Genomic DNA, 20,863 nt, shown 5'->3' with positions numbered 1-20,863 from the left:
GGGTTCTGAAAAATAGTGAATTAATGAGTGAAGCCATAAGGCTTGTGATGACAGCCCTGATTTTCAAAACCTTATTCAGGGAGGTTCCTTTTTGCTATTTCTTTCCCCACCATTTTTGACTTCTACCTCCCAGGTCCCTCCTCTTTTGTCACCTTCCCATTCCCATCCCCCTTCTAGACCTCCGCACATTTAGAGATGAGATAATCTAATGAGCCAAACTACGATTTGAGGTTTGTATTTTATAATAAACTCTGCTTCTGCAAGACAGTCATTCAGTTAACAAAGATTGTTTGATCACGAGCCTTGAACACTATAAGAAACCAAAGGGGTAACCTGAATGTTTTCCAATGCAGATGACACATCACTCACCTGTTAAATCGCAGATTTTGGACTGAAATGGACAGATAGTTGGGCCTGAAATCAGGATCATGAAATTGAAAAGAGATAAATGTAAATATAACGAGTTACACTGAAATTCAGAATGACCTGCTGCATAAGCATAAATGGAGAGAATTGACTTAAAGGTAGGTCATGTGAAAAAAGCCTAGCATGGGCCCAAAATGGAACATAATGACACATTTTTTGGACTGCAGTAGAAGTAGTAGCTAACATCCATGGAGTGGCTGCTCTGAGCTATGCACAGTTCTAAGCATTTTGTAAGTATTAAGCTCATTTTATTCTCACGAATAACCTACAGGTAAATCTAAAATCTTCCCATTTTACAGATGAGGAAACTGAGGCCCAGAGCAGGTAAATAACTGACTCAATGTTAGGTAGCCAGTAATGGTGCGGCTGAATTTGAGCCCAGGGCCTAATGTAGAGTGCCTCTTGCTCTCAGTTCAGGTGCCTAAAAGGGTCAACCCATTTCTGGAGTCTTGGTATGTGAGGACATCACAAATATTTAAAGGCTGTTATGCAAAAGAAGAAGAATTCTGTTGTGTAGCCACAGGGAAATTACAAGTTTAGGCTGAGAAATATTTATGAAGTGCCTATGTCTGGCCAAGAACTCTGCTTGAGGGTGGAAATTGAGAAATAAGTAAAAAAGGATACACTTCCTGTCTCGGAGGAGCTAGTCTAGAGGGGCAGGGAGGCAGACCGGGGCTCCCACAGACCTTTCTGGGTAGTTTTGCACCTGGGCAGTGTACTGGGTTGCACCTGGAGCAGCAGGTGTCCTTCCCCTGGAAGTACATATGTAGGTCCTGGAACCTCACCTGCCCGGACAGCACAGGGGATTTCCAGTGGGTGGGAGGTTGAGTCAGGTCTCAAACCTCAGACTGGTGCTGAGAATATAAGTTCCAGGAAGGTGTGGAATTCTGTTGGTTGTGCTCCCTGTCACATTCCCACTGACGCACCTAAGACAGTGCCTGGCACACAATAGGCAGTAATTGAACGTATGACAGACCCAAGATTTAAAAACCAGGATATTTCACATAAAACCTGTACTCATTTGTTTTGCAAATTGGAAGATTTGACAACAGCGGGTGGCATATTTGTGTGTGTGGAAGTGAAGGTTTTGCCTGTTTTAACATGCACCTAGTCCAGCTTCACTCAGTTACATTATTGATGTGGTCCTGGACTTTGCAGCCGGTGGGTTAGTCACCGACATCTCTGCCAACTCTGTCTACGGAATCAAACTCTACAGTTGGAAATTTGGGTGTAGAGTTCCAAAGTGGAAACGTGTTCTGTCAATGAACAGATTGCATTATTTGAATATCATGAAAATTACCTACAGCACATTTTCATGGCTTAATCATGCCATTCAGGATTAATTTTATTACTTTTGTAATGTTTACAGAAAATAGAGATAAATCATCCATTCTGACAGCAAGGAAAGAGAATATCTTTGCTTAAATGAGAATTTTAAAAATATATAAGCATTATATACAGGACATCTTTTTTTTTTTTTCCACCATGAAGGTACTACTTTCACAAGCTTATGACCAGCGTGGTGGTGAGTGTTGCTGGTAATTGCTACATGCTAAACGGCAAATGCTGCTCCTTTAACACATCTTCCTTTAAGAAACAGACATTGTTCCCCAGATACTTGCTTCCTAATATAGACAATAGATAATGAAGCAAAACGTTTGAGAGTTCTTAGATGACCATCTAGGTTTTCTTTATAGATCTCCTTTCACACTGAGGTCACTGTGAAAAAACTGCTTCCATGAATAACTTACTGATGTTGCAAAACCAGAGAGCCCAAACACAAAACCCAATTTGATGCAGAACTGTGAAGATATCAGCAGTAAAAACAGTGTGCCTTTTCAACAATAATAGATTGGCCTTTCCCAATACTCCGAAACTGATTTCTGCATGGACTTGCTGTGCTTAGCAATGTGAGAAGGTTCTGACCCCTGGGAAATAATTTTCTGGAATGCAGGAAATAAATGTGCCCCAATCTGAGTTTTTACCAATAGCAGAGATAACAAAGAGTCACCAATTGCTGAGTCAGAGCCAAGAATTAAACTGCATCCAAGAAGCTAGGATATGGGATCTGTGATCTGATTTACGGAAGGAGAACTTTATCGACTGAGGCACAAGGAGATGTATACTACTACATGGAGAGATAGTCAAACTTCACTCCATTTCTTACACTTAATGTTCATGTGAAAATAGAAACTTGCCAATATTTTTGATGTTTGAAATAAAATATTTCATATCAAGTATTAACTGCTGATGAGGTTCCCCTTTTTACCTCTATGGTGCAGGTTTCAAGATGTAGTACACAAAACACTAATACGTACACACACATGCCCAATGTATAAATGGTGACACACATATAAAGCATTTTTCTGAGAAAATGCAAAAATGCAAGAGACGTTTTTAAGTAGGACTCAGACAACCTGCCATAAAACAAAAGGTCCCCAATGGAAGAGGGTTTTTGTTTTGTTTTTGTGTTGTTGTTTTTCCCCCAAAACAAAACAAAATAAAACAAACATGGAAATAAATAGGAATCCAACTCATGGAGTTGAATTGGCTGCTTCTGATCTGCCTATAGCCTTAAAAGTTTATCATTCTATGCATTAATTCTTCCCATGATTCCTCCCAGAATAAACTGTTCCCTGGGAGAAGAAGGGACCATTTGGGAAGTTGTGTTTATTCTTTTAGGCCACTAGCAGTATGTAAACTAACCCAGTACTTGAGTGATGACTATAAGCGTGTACAAATGACTTAGCAAAACTCCACCAAACTGATGAGGCATAAGGTCACCGAGGTCACTGAGAGGACAATTGACCCATACCGTGACTCTCTGAAGTGACGTATTTCTCATTAAGTACCCCACATATGTATAAGAAGCCATCTTTCTTACCCTGTGTTTCTCTCTATATACACAATAGTTTTTGGTGGGGTATGACTTCCCAAGCTCCTCAACCTTCATTCCTGTCCACTTTAAGAGATTTTAAAACCCAGAAATAAAGCAGAAAGAAAGAAGGGATGGGGAAAATTAGAGAGGACTTGAAATTCTTTTACTTCACCGTATGCAAGTTAGAATACAACATAATTTCTCTTTGGTGTGTGAATTCTCCCACCATGTTCGTACACAGTAGAAAAGCATACACTCAATTCTTCTGCAAAAAGCATTTTGATAGAGAGAATCACAATGTTTCTGTCCCACGGTACGCTTTTTTCCCAGTACACCTGAAACTGTAGTGTGTGCAAATTCAGAGGTTTAAGAAACTTCAAAAGCCACAGGTGTAGAGTCTACGAAGCTGAAGGCTGTGAACTTCGCTCCTCACTTAATCCGTGCTTAATTTTGCACTCCTCACAGGTAAGCAGGCAGTGCCTAGGACAGAAGCAAAAGGAGAGGTTTGTGCGGCGACACGGGGAACTCTAGTCTTAACACCTGATTGAGAGACAGTTTCCTATGCTGACGCCCACAGGCCCAATGTTTGAGGGAGTAACAGGAGCTGCTTCTTGGTTAGAGACTGCCAGGATTTCACGCAAGAAAAAAGGCCTATAGTGATCACGCCCAATGTTTTTTTGTGTTTTCCCCCCACAGTACCGTGCTGCCTCTCACATAGAATCCACTGTGACAAGTGAGGGTCTTTAGTGAATGTGCCCCCAACACTAGCCCTGTGGTGGAAACAGCTGTTACTTTCTGAGTGTCTTAGTCATTTCTCTTCCTTATAACAATCCCATGGAAACAATTCTGCTCACCATTTTATACCGTTGAGAAAACTGAAGATTGGAGAGTTTAAGAAACATTTCCAAGATTACATGGTTTATTTAATAAGAGGTACAACTGGTTTTCAACCCACGTGTTCTAACAGTGGAGGCAATGCCTTTAACTCCAGAGTCCTACTGCTTATATCCCCTAGTGAGGATCACGCTATAGACCAGGGGTCCTCAAACTTTTTAAACAGGGGGCCAGTTCACTGTCCCTCAGACCGTTGGAGGGCCAGACTATAGTTTAAAAAAAAAAAACTATGAACAAATTCGTATGCACACTGCACATATCTTATTTTGAAGTAAAAAAACAAAACGGCAAAAACACCCGCATGTGGCCGGCGGGCCGGAGTTTGAGGACGCCTGCTATAGACAGTATATTGACACAGTAAAGGCTCTGAAAAGTCCTGCAATAAAGAAACCTGTTTAAATCCGGTGTAACCCTGTGATGGTAGAAGCCATGTCTGCTGACTAAGGTATTCTTTTCTGACTTGCACAATGCCTTGAGCATAGTAGATATGCACTAAATGTTTGTTAAGCAAATGACATAGGAAACTAAGTTAAATAATAAGTAATTACTATTGAAGTCAAATAGCAAGAACTCAAAATTTGAGGTTTAAGGAGGTTTTTTACCCCAGCATATAGATGTTAAGAAAAACTGTTTAATATTATAAATGGTGAATCATCTTTTATTTACCTTTTTATAATTATCTGCATTACAATCCCTCAATCAGATTACAAACCTGTTATGCCCTGGACCAAAACCAGCCCCACGTAGTTGATCATCAAGGGAGTGAAATTTACTTTGGCAGACTCCTATGTATGATGCCTTTCCCAGGCCATATCCCAGGATACCAGCAACTGTAAAAGCAGGTTAGGAAAGATAGATTATATAAAGGGTCAGAATCCCCTCCATTAGTTATCTTCTAGAATTTTCTTTATTAATAGTAGCAATTTTAGTATCAAAAGTGCCACGATACTTTCAACAATAAAGACAACATCTTCTTTAAAAGCACCACGACCAATCAATGGACAGACACTCTGGGAATGAAGCTCCCTCCTCAAGAGCAGGATTGGGACCGGGCGACTTTCTGGCTCCGTTTTGAATTGGTGGTAGAAGGGCCAGGACAGAGCAAGCAGAGGTGTGACCCCGGGCCAGGGCCAGGGCCAGGGCCAGGCAGCCTGAGCAGGCCAGGCCGGCAAATAATGCCTGAGGCCACCAGGGGAGGGAGGGGGTTATGGTTTCTCCAAATCACCGGGTAGGAAATTCTCTTTACGGATTGGAGTTTGGGGAGCTGCGGTCCATCCCGCCTGTAGGGGAGAGAGGTCACGAGGCAGAGGAAGCCTCTCAGGGAAGAAATCTTCAACCTGCTCCTCTTGCTGGGAATGAAGTTTCAGACTAAAGTGGGAAAGCATCCTTTTTGTACAAAGTAGGTCGGTGTATTATGAGTGGAAAAGATGAAACCCTGGGTTTATGGTTGCTGTATTATTAGAAAGTCCCTGATTTAAAAAAAAAAGTATTCTACAGAATACTTTTCACTACAGAAAATATTTGGAAAAGACTGGCCAAAAGAAGCAAACTTAAACCCCTAATGGACCTATCATTCTGAGGCTCTCATGGGCCCTGCCAGGCACGCCTCGTCCCCGCTTTAAAGAGGGCTCTCCACGGGGAGGTCCCTATGGCTCAACGTGATACCAGGAAGTGTTGAATGAACGAAGAACTGTAAAGTGGCAAAAAATAAAGATTGATTTTTCAGAAAGGCAATGCAGCCAATTTGGTTAACCTAGACATTCATATCTCTAGCTGCTATGAACATCTATTTAAAAATACATTTTTTTTACTTCTATGACTTACGTGCAACTTTAGGCAATGATCCAAATCTTGGGTTAGCTGCTAAATAACCTAAGGAGAAATATATACATTATTATTTCATTGTATTATTTATTTAAATTTATAAAGTATAAGGAAATCTTCAAAGTTTAATATATACTCAGTTTCTTTAACCCTCACCTGAGGATATGGTGTTTTTGTTTTTGTTTTTGTTTTTTTTTTGAGAGAGGAAGGGAGAGAGAGAGAAAAAAAAAAACAAAAACATCGATTGGTTGCCTCCCGTATGCGCCCCAACCAGGGATCAAATCCGCAACCATTTGGGATGACGCTCCAACAACTGAGCCACCTGACCAGGGCTACATAGATTCTTTTTTTAAATATATATTTTACTTTTTTAAAAAATATTTTTTCATTGATTTCAGAGAGGAAGGGAGAGGGAGAGAGAGATGGAAACATCAATGACGAGAGAGAATCATTGATCAGTTGCCCCCTGCACGCCCCCTACTGGGGATCCAGCCCACAACCCTGGTATGTGCCCTTGACCAGAATCGAACCCAGGACCCTTCAGTCCACAGGCTGACGCTCTATCCACTGAGCCAAACCAGCCAGGGCGCTACATAGATTCTTAATCAGAAGAGATGACCCGAAAAGAGTTATAAGTCAATCCTTGATTGATTGACTTTAACTCTCAAATAGCCCTTTTTGCCAAGTAGCAAGTGTTAGCTTTAATGTATAAAAAAAGAACATGAAACAGACAATTCAAGACTTGTTTAAAGATATCAGTGCAAAGGTGGAGCCAACAACTTATTTCCAACAATTAGTCACAGCTGCCTCCCCTTTTTATGTACCTCAACACAGAAATTCAATTTAAGGATCCACACTTATCAACGTCATGCCTCACTTATCAACGGGGATACATTATAAGAAATGCATCATTAGGCGATTTCATCGTTGTACGAACATCATAGAGTTCCCGTACACAAGCTTGGATGGTACAGCCTCCTACACACCTAGCCCGCGTGGTATAAACTATCGCTCCGAGGCTACAAGCCTGTACAGCATGTTATTGTACAAAACACCACGAGATTAAGTCAAACTCAAGAGAAAGTGATGCAATCAAGAGACACGGTAAACACAAAATGCATGAGGCTGCTGCTGGCGTAACAGCATGTTGTTTTACAGCAAACTTTTTTTTTAATAAGTAGAAGAGGACACTCTACAATGATGATAAAAAGTATAGTCATTACATAAACCAGTAACATAGTCGTTTATTATCATTATCAAGTATTACATACTGTTCAAGTTGCAGGTGCTATACTTTTATATGACAGGCAGTGCAGCAGGAGTGTTTACACCAGGATCACCTCGGATAGCTGAGAAATAAATGCCTTGTGCTTCGACGTTGCCATGGCTATCACATCACTAGCCCACAGAAATTTTCCTGCTCCGTTATCATCTTATGGAAGCACCATTGTACATGTAGTCTGTCATTGTCCGAAATGTTGTTATTTGACGCATGATTGTATACATACCACAATTTTTAAATAAAAACTTTACTACTGTGATAGGCAGAATAATGGCCTCCTAAAGGTGTCCATATATCCCTGGAAACTGTGAATATGTTACAATTGCATAACAAAGGGGAATTATGGTAGGAAATGGAATTAGGTTGAATCAGATGACTTTAAAATAGGAAGATTATCCTGGATCATTTGGGTGGGTGTGGAGAGCAGCTACAGTGTTTGGACAGGTTCAAGCCTGGGACTAATGAGAGGGCACAATCCTCTCGTGGCAAAGCCACGTGCAAGTCCCAGCACAATTATAGCCAAAGGCTATAGTTGTAAGCTTGACCTCCTGGTCCGAACCTGTGGTCCCACATGGCTGAGTGATATGGGCTGCGGGAGGTGCAGCAAGTAAACAAAGCTTGATCAGGTGCATGTAATTGAGTAGATTTGAAACCCACGAGAATGTTGTAACCACGCCCTTACTTTGCCTCGTGGAATCTGGCTATAAAATAAAGACTCGGCTTGCAGGCCGTGGCGCTGTCTCTCAATCAGAGAGTAGCGTCCCACCTAGACCCAGCTTTATTCTCTTGTCTGTCTTTTCTAAATCCTTCACTGCTTCCCTCTCAAGTTCACCCACGGCTGTGCCAGCTTGGCACAGGTGGGCCCAATGTAATCACAATGACCCTTGAATGTAGAAAAGGGATTCAGAGGCAGAACCAGACAGACGGCAGTATGAGAAGACCTTGGCTTTGTAGGCAGAGGAAGGGGCCACGAGCCAAGAACTGTGGGTGGTCTTTAGAAGCTGGGAGGGCAAAGGAAGCCCGAGGGCCCCCTGCAAGGAGAGCGGCCCTGTGGACACTTTGATTTCAGACGAGGGAGACCCATTTGGGACATCTAACCTCCAGAACTGTAAGGTAATACATTTGTACTGTTTTAAGTCACTATGTTTGTGTTAATTTGTTATGGTAGTCTTAGAAAACTACTGCACAACCCTGGAAAAGTATATTTGCACACATGCCAGAGATAATTGATTTTGAGAAGTCTAATATTTATAAGATATAATCCCCATAATGGCATGACTGTATTTCTTTGTTGTCAAAAATGGTCTGACAGACTCATTATTACTGATTGATATATTTCCATAAAAAGGCTATCTTCATGTTATAAAAATGAAATCATATTTAATGAATCAACTTAAATCCTTAAGAGAAGAATAATATCGACTGAAACGGGATTCTCCTAGAGAAATGACACATGTGGTCTCTGAGACCCAAAAAAGAACTTGAACATCTCTCATGTTTGCTGGGCACAAATACTCTTTAAAATCCTGGTCATCAGCGGTGCTCAAAGTAATGGGCTTTGACAGGGTCAGATGGAGATAGGAAAAAAGAAGGGAGCAAGGGAGGAAGAATAGAGAGGAAAACTGGAAAACTAAGAGGCAGGGAGAGGTTGTGTGGGGAGGTGCATGTCCTCATTTCTCTCTCTGAAATCCCTGCTAGTCCTCATGACCTGATGTGCAAATTAGGGTGCCTTGACTCAGGGAAATGCAGCCTCTCAGCAAGACAAATGGCTTGATGGACAGAGATTGGTGGATTTCAGCCCCATTACCTCCTCCCCGGAGCATCCTTGCTCAGGGAACAGTCTGTCTAACATATACTGAGCCCCTGGGAGAGGCAGGGACTCTGGTACGAGAAAGACACTGTATTAGTTTCCTGTGGCTGCTGTAACAACTCACCACAGACTTGGAGGCTAAAAACAACACACATCTGCAAGCTTACAGTTCTGGAGGTCAGAGCTCAAAATGGGTTTCACTGGGTGTGTCAGTCTGTTGGAGCTGCAAAAACAAGACTGGGGGGCTTATAAAGGACAGAAGTTGATTTCTCACAGTTCCGGAGGCTGAAGTCCAAGATCAGGGTATCCTCAGGGCTGGTAGGCCCTTCTCTGGGTTTGCAGACTTCTTGTGGTGGGAAGAGATAGGGAGCTCTGTCCATTCTGGAGGGCTCCACCCTCACAGGCTAATCGCCTCCTAAAGGCCTCACCTCCTAATACCATCCCCTTTGAGGGGTTAGGATTTTAACATGTGAACTGGGGAGTGGGGCACAAACATTCAGACCTCAGCAGCCGGCTAAAATCAAGGCGCTGGCAGGGCTGCATTCCTTGCCAGCTCCTAGAGGCCACCCCATTCCTGGACTCTGGGCTCCTGCCCCCTCTTCTATCAGCAAAGCCAGCAGTGTTGAGTGAGTCCTTCTCATGCTGCTGTCTCGCTGGTTCTGTCTTCTGATCCAAATATATATATTTTTAAATATATTTTTATTGATTTCAGAGAGGGAAAGAGAGATAGAAGCATCAATGATGAGAGAGAATCATTGATTGGCTGCCTCCTGCACACCCCCTACTGAGGACCAAGCCTGAAACCCAGGCATGTGTCCTGACCAGGAATTGAACCCTGATCTGGTTCATAGGTCGGGCCATGCCGGTCGGGCCTGACCCAATTTTTAAGAATCCATCTGATTACGCTGGGCCCATCTGGTTAATCCAGAATAATCTCCCTATTTTAAAGTCAGCTGATTAACAGCCTTCCCATCAGCAATTTTGATTTCCCTTTGCCATGTAACCTAACACATTCTGGGAATTAGGACATCTTCTGGAGGGGTGAGTGGAGGGGTTTATGCTGAAAATAGGGAAAAGCCTGCATAAATAAATCCTTCACCACAAAATACATGCCAAGCACCAAGAAGCGGCCAGGAGGCTCACAGAACACTGGAGTTAAATTATTAAACGAACGTTGATTCTTACCGTGGTGGACTAGTCCTTGGGTTACAAGCATGCTTCCGAGAGAAAAAGGCAGGGCTGTAAAACAAAAACACCCTTCAGTGCTGGGATTTCAGAGCCTGGCACGTCACCTGGAAGCCAGGGAGAATGACTCCGCGTGTTTTCTCTCACCCACCTCGGCCATGACTTTTTAGTCATTTGTTATCTTATTGGACAAATATCTATGAAGTACTTCCTGAAGACTGTTCTTGGGGTCTGCCCCAGGCACTGAACCTTCTGTACAGCTTTCATCTAACAAAACCTAAACCCCGTGGGACTCCGCCTCTGACATCCACTTTGACTGAACGCCCACCATGCACCACTGCATACAACCCAGGCACCTTCGTGTCTGTGTGCGGACATGTAGCTGTTGCATTTGGGAGCTGCCTTGAATTAGATATTTTGAAATTTCCAATCCTACATAAAAGAAAATACCAGTACAATGAAACTCCTGTGTAATATCCTACCCAGGATCGTTCTCTGCGTTAGTCTTTCATAACATTTTGTTGCATGATTTGGGTATGTCTATTTTCCGAGGATTACAAGATTACTGCATTCACGTTAAACACGGGCGGCATTCAGCTGTGATTTTCAAAACAGGCAAGTTAGTCTGGCAAAGGCAGTTTCTCGTTCTGTCAAAATGTGTCAAGTGACTACTTCCAAAAGCAGAGAGCGGCGATAAACATCTAGCTCTTCCTAGCAACCAAGACAAATTAAATTGCAACCAATTTTTCCACTCGTATCTATCTGATGGTAGGCGAATGGGTCATACTGAAATGTTGGTCTACTAAGGGCTTAATTAAATTACTTACTCATAGGTTGTCAGAAAAGACATGAATTGCTGGGAGCACAATCAGTCATCATAGTAATGCATAATGAATAGCAACTTCTAAAGAGCGTTTCTTCTAAAACAATTGATACCGAGTTGGAATGATTTGAGAAATCAAACTGTATTTCACAGTAAAATGATCCCTGTGTCAGCAATGTTGCAAATACTGGCACTAGATCTGCAGGTTCTATTATGACATTTTCAAATGACAAAGCATGATTTTTTAAATTAAATTTTAAATTCTTTATTGGTTAAAGTATTACATATGTCTCCTTTTCCCCCCATGGGCCTCTCCCCGGGTGCTCCCACCCCCCAGCACATGCCCTCACCTCTCTATTGTCTGTGTCCATTGATTATGCTTACATGCATGCATACAAGTCCTTTGGTTGATCTCTTATTTCCCGCCCCCCACTCTCCCCATTATTTTGTTTTTAATTGGAAGAGACCTTAAAGCACAGCCTGAATTCACACCCTTGTCTTATTTATATCAGGCAGGCCGAGAAAGAAGATGACTCAGCAGAAAAGGTTATTTCAGAGACACTGTGAGAGAAGTATTAATGGACCCTGCCACTTTCCATTCATTACACAAATATTGATTAGATACTTTCTATATGTGAAGCACTGTGCTTGGCTCTGGGATGAAGCAATAAACTTGACATTATTCCCTGAACTCAATGAGGTTAGAGTCTAGTGGAATTTAGGAAGGTTTACTCTTTCAAGAAATTCTAAATAACACTCTAGGTCCATGTTCTGGGTCACATGAAAGTGTTATGTGTGCTCCTAAATCAGATATTACCTCTGCCCTTAAGCAGGGGTCTCAACACGGATTTAAACTCTAAACAGCCCAGATATCAAAGTTCTTCAAGGAATTATGCAAAGCCCCTTCTCAAAAATAAATCATTACCGTAATTCTAATATGATACTTATGATACTTGGGCAGTTTATTGCAGCACATACAGTGTTAACAAAGGTTAAAAGGGATGCAATTTACCTCTCTTCCAGAAACTTTCTTCTTGACATTCTCTGATAATCTTTGAAATCTCCGCTCTGTGGATGTGCAGTTTTGATTTTGGACAAAACAACAGGCTCTGTAAGGAAAGTTCTACGGTGAGTTGACTGAAATCGTCAGAAAAGCATCTGCTGTTTTCTTGGAGAAGGGCAGACGCTCCCTTCACTGTGGTCATGCAGCGTGTCGTCCTGGGCTGGCCACCAGCTCAGAGCAGTGACCCGTTTCAGCGAGTGCCTTCCAGCTGGGAACATTGGACAGACGCGGGCAAGGAAATAATCCCAGCTGGAGAAGCAACGAGTGACTCATCGACTAGCGAGCAGGGAGCAGTTATCCGGTCAGAAGGAATTCCTGCTGAAGCCACATTTGCCACATTTTCTCTCTTACCTCCAGCCTCTGTCTATACGTTTCCTGCAATGCTACCCTCTCCCTCTGCCTCCCTGGTTTCCTGCAGACCCAGTTCAGTGTGGCCTCCTGGGTGAAGAGATTCCCTTACAGCACACCATTTACACTCCAGGGATCACACTCCTGGGATCACATTCCTGGGATCACACTCTGAGCACTGGATGGCAAGTTTTGTATTTATAGACCTGTATTCTAATTTACCTTTACCTTACACTTCTGTATGCATTTTTAGACTATGAACTCATCAGCAGACTGCATTTGTATTTTTCTACATAGTTTCCTTTCTATCTTGACCGTTTTTGTTTTGTTTTAAAACATATTTTAGGTTATAAAATTTCAGGTGGAACTATTGCTATGTTCGACTTACTTTTATTATTGTACAGTATTTATCCTGTTGACATGCTATAAACTGCACTAACTCCCATCCCTCACGATCTTTCTCCTTTGTAGATATGTAGATATTATTCACTCTTATCCACATTCTCTACTCTCATTCCCCTCTGCCCATCACCACCATTCTATGTGTATGTGTGGGTTGTTTTTTTTTAAATTGATTTCAGAGAGGAAGGGAGAGGGAGAGAGAGATAGAAACATCAATGATGACAGAGACTCATTGATCGGCTACCTCCTGCACACTCCACACTGGGGATCGAGGCCACAACCCTGGTTCATAGGTCGATGCTCAACCACTGAGCCACACTGGCCGGACCATTCTATGTGTTTAATGTGGATCTTTTGTATGTGTTCATTGTTTTGGTTGCATGCATCTTTTTAATGTAAATGGTATTGTTTTATGTATTTGATTTTATCTTAAAAAATATTTTCAACTCAATTCTATGCTTTTAAGATCCACCCCTATTGCTATATTCATCTAGTCCACAGCTTCTAACTGTTGTGTAATTCCTACAGAGCCATGTGGTAACATTTTTCAGATATATATCTAGAAGTAAAATACAGGGCATGCATATTTCCAAATTCACTAAGTCTTGCAACTTTGCTCTCCCCAGTGGCTGTGCCACTCAATCCCACCAGCAGTGCCTGAATGCCCCTCTTGGCCTCCAGAGCCTGCTTAAGGATACTTCAGCTGGATTCCAAAAAGGTTAGGTAAAGAAGGGATTTTCTAACCTTGGCATTATCCCATTTTCTAAATGTTGACAGTCTAATAGGTATAAAGTAATAATTGTCTTATTTGCATTTCCCTGATAACTAATGTGTTTGAACATCCTATATAATAAAAGCCTAATATGCTAAATGTCCGGTCGTCCATTCAACCAATCAAAGCGTAATATGCTAATGATATGCTAAGGCCGCTCAACCACTCGCTATGACGTGCACTGACCACCAGGGGGAAGATGCTCTCATAGGTTAGCTTGCTGCTGGGGTCCGACCGATTGGGACTGAGTGAGATGGGCCAGACACTCCCTGGAGCCCTCCCGTGGTCACTCCCCAGCTGGCCAACCTCCCGCATCCCTCTTCGGCCCTGATCTTGCACCAGTGGGGTCCCTTGGCCTGGCCTGTGCCCTCTTGCAGTCTGGGCTGAGAGGCCCCCTCACCACCCCCCCCCCCAAGTGCATGAATTTCATGCACCGAGCCTCTAGTCTCTACATATTGTTCAGCCAGACTGCCCCCTTCATCTCTAGTGTTGAGATAATTAATCCCCGCAACTGGCCCTGGGCTGTAATCTTTTGTCATATATTGGCTCATTAAGTTTTTATTGTGGTAAAATACACATAACCTAATATTTACCATTTCAGTCATTTTAAAGTACACAATTCAGCGTCATTAAGTACATCTGCAATGATGTGTGGCTGTTATCACTATCTGGTTCTAGAATTTTTTCACCACCCCAAAAAGAAACCTCAGACCCTTTAGGCAGTCTCTCTTCATTCCCACTTCCCTTTAGCACCCTGGCGAGCACTAATCTGCTTTCTGTCTCTATGGATTTTTTTTTATTCTTTATATTTTATGTAAACGATATCGTACAATAAATGACCTTTTGTGACTGGCTTCTGTTCCTTTGCATAATGTTTTCAAGGTTCATTCATGTTGTAGCATGGATCAGGACTTCATTCCTTCTTATGACTCAATATTCCATTGCAAGGATATTCTGCATTTTGTTCACCAGTCCAACTATTGATGAATATTTGGGTTGTTTCCACCTTTTGGCTATTGTGAATAGAGCTGCTATGCAGATTCCTGTACAAGTTTTTGTTTAAACATGTTTTTAATTCCATTGGGTCATATGTAAAATTCTATGTTTAACTAATTGAGGAACTGCCAAGCTGTTTTCTACAGGAGCAGCACCATTTTACAATCCCACCAACACACTATGAGGGTTCCAATTTCTCATTCTTGTCCACACTTGTTATTTTCTGTTTTGTTTTTCTTTTTTAATTATAGCGATGTTGGTGGGTGTAAAATGTTATCTCATTGTGGTTTTGGTTTGCATTTCTTTAAGGACTAATGACATGAAACATCTTTTCATTTGCTTGTTGCACATTTATATATTCTCTTGGAGAAACACCTGTTCAAGTCCTTTGACCACTTTTTTAATTGGGTCATTTGTCTTTTCGTTATTGAGTTGTAAAAGCTCTTTAAATATTCTGGATACTAGACTCTTATCAGAGATGTGATTTGCAAATATTTTTCCCATTCTGTGGGTGGTTTATTCATTTTTTTAAAGCAAATTTTATTTAATTTGTTCCTTACTAAGAAGTCACACTAATATTTCCTTGTCTCTGAATGATTTATGTAGGTCCTCTGCCATTTACCTCTGGGAGTTTTAGTGTTTTTCTTGTTGAGGTGCAGCTCCTTGGCTTTTGAAGTTGACCTTGCTGATTTTGCTTATGTTCTTTTCGGAACTCTTGTTTGTAGTAAATATTAATGTGGATAATGGTCACATTTCTTTTTAAAAAATATATATATTTTTTATTGATTTTAGAAAGAGAGGAAGGGAGAGGGAGAGAGAGAGAAACATCAACATCGATCAGCTGCCTCTTGCACGCCCCCTACTGGGAATCGGGCCCACAACCAGGGCATATGCTCTGACTGGGAATCCAGCAGGTGACCTCTGGGTGCATGGGTCGATGCTTAGCCACTGAGCCACACCGGCCAGGCAATGGCCACCATTTCTTGTGCTCTTCCCCACGGGCTAAGCATTTTACATACTTGATAACAAGGTCAAAGGACCCTGTGGCACCTTTGCCCTCAGAGCTTTATAAGGACACCTCTCTTTCTCTGCGACTCCCCACAGCACAGTACACGGAGGTGGTGGTTAGGGCGAGTCACAGTGATAAGAAGGAACTGTTCTCACTCTCCACTCACTTTAGTTCCTCAGCAAGCACTCCTCCTACCCCAGTGTAAGTCCCTCTTCTTGGTTCTGCCTGGGCTGTGGCAGAAATAGGAACACCTTCCCTCCTCCTTTTCACACACACACACACACACACACACACACACACACACTCACACCCGGGGTCAGGGACCCCGCTATCACAATAACTGTGAGTCCTGCCGGCAAGATTGAAGCTCATGCACAGCCTCCCCGAGGAGCCCTGGCGAGCCTTTCCTCTATGCCCATACATGTTTTATGGCTCTCCATTTCACAAAGGCAACTCAGGTGTCCACATACTTCTTCTTGTCACTTGATATCATTTGTCTGTTCGCCTCCCCTAAACTTTGCTCCTTAAACATCATTTCCTCCAGAAACTATTTTTAGCTTGAAAAGTTGACCCCGGAGAACATGAACTTCTTTCACCCATCACAATACTTGCTCTTTTCTTCCTTTATGTATCCCTGAAACTCCTCATATTCATTCTTAACACGTTGCAAAGTTGGGTTCTCAACCTGATGACTAATTTAGTAGTTCAGGACTCTGCTCTCCTGAAGGGAACACCGGTCCGCGGCATAGATTTAGTAAGGTTGGCCTTGGTAACAGAAATGTGAAAACAAGCATCACCACCCATCATTCTGTTAGAGTCCATGAAGAGTTTTGCTCTGCTAAGGGAAACCGCTTCAATCGTTGACAGCCTATGTAAGGTTTGGTTAGGCTGGATGCTAAATAGGGAAGAATAAAGGAAGGATTTTTGGAAACAAAAATTTAAAACATACTTTTCAGGGCTGTCAAAAACACATGTTCCTTCCCCATTCCATTTCCCCCGAATTCATCCAACCAAGTGCCAGGCTGGATGCGGTTTAAGGAAAGTCTGGTATGATGCTCCCCTTCAGATGGCAAACTAAACACATACCTGCTTGCTTAGTGGTGGCAAGTGCGGTTTATCTTGGTTTCCATGGGTAGACACTGACGCCATGATGACCGTCTTTGCTTCCCTTCTAGTTGAGTGTACTCAGCTTACGCGTTGACCTGACGTCTAGGGAAAATAGAAGACAGTCGCTGTGCTGTGTCTGAATGTTCCATCAACCTTAAAAACACCTTTAATATCAACTCACATGTTTGAAAAACGTGCTTTCATTTTGTCATTAGTCAATATTCAATCACCTGCCAATTTACTTTCTTTTTTTAAAATACATTTTAAAAATTGATTTCAGAGAGGAAGGGAGCGGGAGAGAGAGATAGAAACATCAATGATGAGACAGAATCATTGATCGGCTGCCTCCTGCAAGCCCCACGTTGGGGATCGAGGCCACAACCCAGGGAATGTGCCCTGACTGGGAATCGAACCCTGACCTCCTAGTTGATAGGTCGACGCTCAACCACTGAGCCACTCTGGCTGGGCTGCCAACTTACTTTCTAATGCTTCTCCCCCACCAGCACACACATATATGAAATGTCACACTCTGAAACAGTGAAATTGTTTACTACCTGTAAATTGTGTCCTAAAGGAGTTTCAGTTCATTACAAGGCCATGAACTACAGAAATATTTACTGAGTGTCTATTATGTGCCAGGCCAGGGGATAGGATTAAGGATAAGGCAAACACAGTGCTAAAGGAACGCACAGTGTGAAGGGGAAGCCAGACAAGCCAGCAGTTACACAACATGCCGAGGGCTCCCTAGACCTAGCTAATCCAGGCTGCTAAGGAAGGAGAGGAAGAACGGTCTGGTCTCTGGTCTCTCTGGTCAGGTCTGAGACACCAAAGACTAGGACTCTTGAGCTTGTCGAGGGTGGATGGACTCCCCAGCACAAAAACCAGTTTCAAAGGTACCTTAATAGTCCAGGCAAGGCCGCGTGGAGGCCTGAACTAACACGCTGGTGGGGAGCACAGAGATAATATACTTGAGTCTGAAACGTTACATTTGGGTGCCTGTGGGTACACATTGGAATTAGCCAATAGAGATTCGAATATTTGAAGATTTGGGTTTCGAGTTAGAGATTAAGGAGAGCCTGGGAAGATGAATTTGGGAGCTGCCACCGTAGAGATGACAGGTAAAGCAAGAAAGAAACAAAATTGTCTAAAAAAGAGTATTGGAGAAGGTGAACATTGAGGGCGAGGAATTCCAACAGGAGAAGAAAAGAAAAAGGCCTGAACAGGAGTAGCTGGTGCGGAGGGGAGGGAAGGAAAGAGGGAAGGAATCACTGGTGTCACGTGGCCCAGGAGAGTGACTTGGCAAGGATGGCCATAGTCCAGGTGGACTCTGAGTCCCTGCCTGGCCGACGGCCACTGCCCTCTGTGGCCCCGGACGCCAGGCCTACCGCTGACTTCCCTGCAAAATGAACATCTTCTCATACAGTTCTGCTTCCTACTAAACTGCCAGGCGTATGAGCCAAGGGGGCCCTGACTTGCACCAAGTTTCGCGTTAGGTACCTGATGTTATTGTAAAGCTAGGACCATGCCCTACAGCGGACACTCCTGGAATCAGGAATACCTGAATTCAGACCCTGCCTCTACGCTTTGCTAGCCCTGTGCTTTGGGGTAAATGACTTGATGTGCCTGTGCCTCCGCTTTCTCACCTGTGAAGTGGGGACCATGGACAGGCAACCTTGAGGGGCTGTTGCCAGGAGGAGGGATAAGGATGAGGGTTGAGGTCCATGAGCCCCAGCCCAGCACCCAGCACCCAGCACCCAGTGAGTGTGTGAGCAGTAAAGGGCAACTGTCAGAGTGGACCTGGGCGCCTTATTTCGTGAAGATTTCCACGAAGTCTTTGCACCAAAGGTCAAATGAGAATATCTGTCTTAGCCAGGATTCGGCCATTGCCTTAAATCAAGAAGCAAAGATACACGTCTCAGCTTTGGTGGCCAGGTCCCCTGCACCCAGTTAATCACCAGTCCACAGCTAAGCAAACCTTCCGAGGGTCTTGCCTTCCAGGTCAGCTCCCACCACCAGGCCCTGGTCTGGTTTGGGGTCTTTCTGCTTCTTCAATGTGTGTGTGGGGGGGGGGGGGGGAGGGGGGGAGGCTGACAGGTGGGCAGTGGGGGGGAGGTTGGCAGCAGGATGGGGGCGGAGCGAGTGATCGGAGGGACCGTCCCTGGAGGGGTCACCGTGCTCTCAGGTGGTGGTGGTGGTGTGTGTGTGTGTGTGTGTGTGTGTTGGGGGGAGGGGGAGGGACGGTAATCCCAGAATCGATCTGCCCGAATCCGTTGCCACCCCCAGTCAGGGGCTGCCTGCAGAACCCCAGCCCCCCAACCTTGCCTAGGTCGCAGCCGAGCAAAGAGGAGGAGTTGGCAGGGGAGTTTCTAGGCGGCCTCTGCCGACCCGCGCGGCCGGAGCGGCCTGCGGAGTCCCCGGGTTCCCGAGGACCCCGGAATCAAGCGCCCGAGGCGGCCACCTCCCCCTTGCCATCTCGGCGCGGTCCCCGCGGCGGGCTCACCTGCAAGGTGAAGATCGCCTCCCAGGCCGCGCGCCTCCCGCGCCCGCAGAGCGGAGCCCGCCTCTCCCCGCCGCTGCGGCTGCAGCCGGGACCGCTGCCCGCCTCCCGGGCGCCCGCCCCCGGCCCCCGCCTCTCCTCCCCGGCGGCCCCCGGGCCCCTCACCTCGCTCTCCCTGCGGGCCCTCACTTCTCTCCTCGGATCTCCCCTCCAGCCTTCTCCTTCCTCCTCTTGCTCCGCCCCCTCCGCTCGCCGCTTCTCACTTACTCCTCCAAGTCGCTCATCGCCTGCACCCCTGCTCCCCACTTCGCCGTCCCTTCCTCTGGCGGTGGCATCGGTACCCGCACTCCGTGGTCAGGCCCGGACGGCTCTGGCCCGGAACTCCCACCACACCCCCAAGAATTGTCCTGACGCTGCTGCCTCCTGAGGTCTTTCAAATAACTCCCTCCTCCCATCAACAACGCAACCATCACTCCCCGAACACGCTCCTGAGCGCGGCATTGACTTAACTTACCTGCAATCCCTCTTTAAGAAAATTGAAATATAACTGAGATATCATATTTATTAGTTCTAGATGTACAACATAGTGATTCCATATTTGTATACACTGCAAAATGACCACCACACTATAGCTAGCTAACATCCATCATATACATAGTCACTTGGTCACCACACCCCGCCCCTCAATTTTTCCCTCCTTGGAGAAGGACTTTTAACATCTACTCATTAGCAACTTTCAAATAATGAATACAGTATTATTAAGTATTGTCACTGTGCTGTACATGGCCTCCCAGGACGTTTATTTATTTTGTAATTGGAACTTCGTACCTTTGGACCCCCTCCACCCATTTCACCCGCCCCATACACTCCTCTTGACAGCCCTTTAGGGTGAGTATGCTCATCGTCGTCGTCGATCGATGGACTAGAAGCTGAGTTGTGCAAGGCCACCCTGGGAGGTGGCGGTCAACGCCAAGCCAGCTTGGCCCAGGCCTTCTCGCTCCCCTTTTCTCTCTCTCCGTCCTCTCCGGCTCCTGCCAGGCCCAGCCTCCGACCCGTGGGGGACGCTGCTGTGCCTTTGCCTGTGCGGAGCTGGAAGACTGTGGACCACGAGGACGGCTCTCCTCCTTCCTCACCTTTTCCTGCCGTCGACATTGGCCTCTATGCCTCTTGCCTCAGCCCCTCCACAGTGTGCACCCCTTCACTGGCACGTCCACCACCCACCTTTCTGTTCCTCGTGTTCACCCGGCTTTCTCCACCTGAGCCCTGGCATGGAGGGTCCCCCCCCCCCCCCCCACACACACACTACCCTGCTGGGGACCCCTCCCCATCAGTCTAGTCCTGGCTTTTTCCTCCTCATCCTTCTCTGACTCGTCCTCAGGAAGACCAGCCGGGACCCCAGCCATCTAAGGTATCATTGGGCTCTTCTCCTTCACAGCAGGTCGTTCTGTCCTTTTCTTTCACAGCGCCTACCGCGAGTGGTCCTTCTGTGCTGGTTAGTGTTTCAAGCCTGCTTCCCGGGCTTCAGTGGACTCTTCATGGGCTACGGG

At 44.7% G+C, this 20,863-nt stretch overlaps 1 protein-coding gene across 3 annotated transcripts; it reads right to left on the bottom strand.

Annotated features, from left to right (window-relative positions):
- Positions 1-1,749: 1,749 nt before the first annotated feature.
- OCIAD2 (OCIA domain containing 2) lies at positions 1,750-19,717 on the bottom strand. 3 transcript variants are annotated; one of them, XM_079777361.1, is made up of 7 exons: positions 19,584-19,717; positions 16,799-16,921; positions 12,135-12,231; positions 10,300-10,353; positions 6,023-6,070; positions 4,911-5,028; positions 1,750-3,784 (listed from the first exon to the last, which is right to left on the bottom strand). In XM_079777361.1, exons 2-7 carry the CDS (start codon positions 16,859-16,861, stop codon positions 3,703-3,705), a joined length of 462 nt encoding a protein of 153 aa, XP_079633487.1. In that variant the 5' UTR covers positions 16,862-16,921; positions 19,584-19,717; the 3' UTR covers positions 1,750-3,702. The 3 variants fall into 3 exon arrangements, with proteins under 3 accessions (XP_079633487.1, XP_079633485.1, XP_079633486.1); XM_079777359.1 differs by lacking the exon at positions 19,584-19,717 and adding an exon at positions 19,482-19,558; XM_079777360.1 differs by lacking the exon at positions 19,584-19,717 and adding an exon at positions 19,320-19,450.
- Between the last annotated feature and the right edge of the window lie 1,146 nt (positions 19,718-20,863).

This window comes from Cnephaeus nilssonii, assembly GCF_951640355.1.
Source record: "Cnephaeus nilssonii genome assembly, chromosome: 1".
Classification (NCBI taxonomy): Eukaryota; Metazoa; Chordata; class Mammalia; order Chiroptera; family Vespertilionidae; genus Cnephaeus; species Cnephaeus nilssonii.
This window is presented reverse-complemented; position numbering and strand designations above follow the sequence as displayed.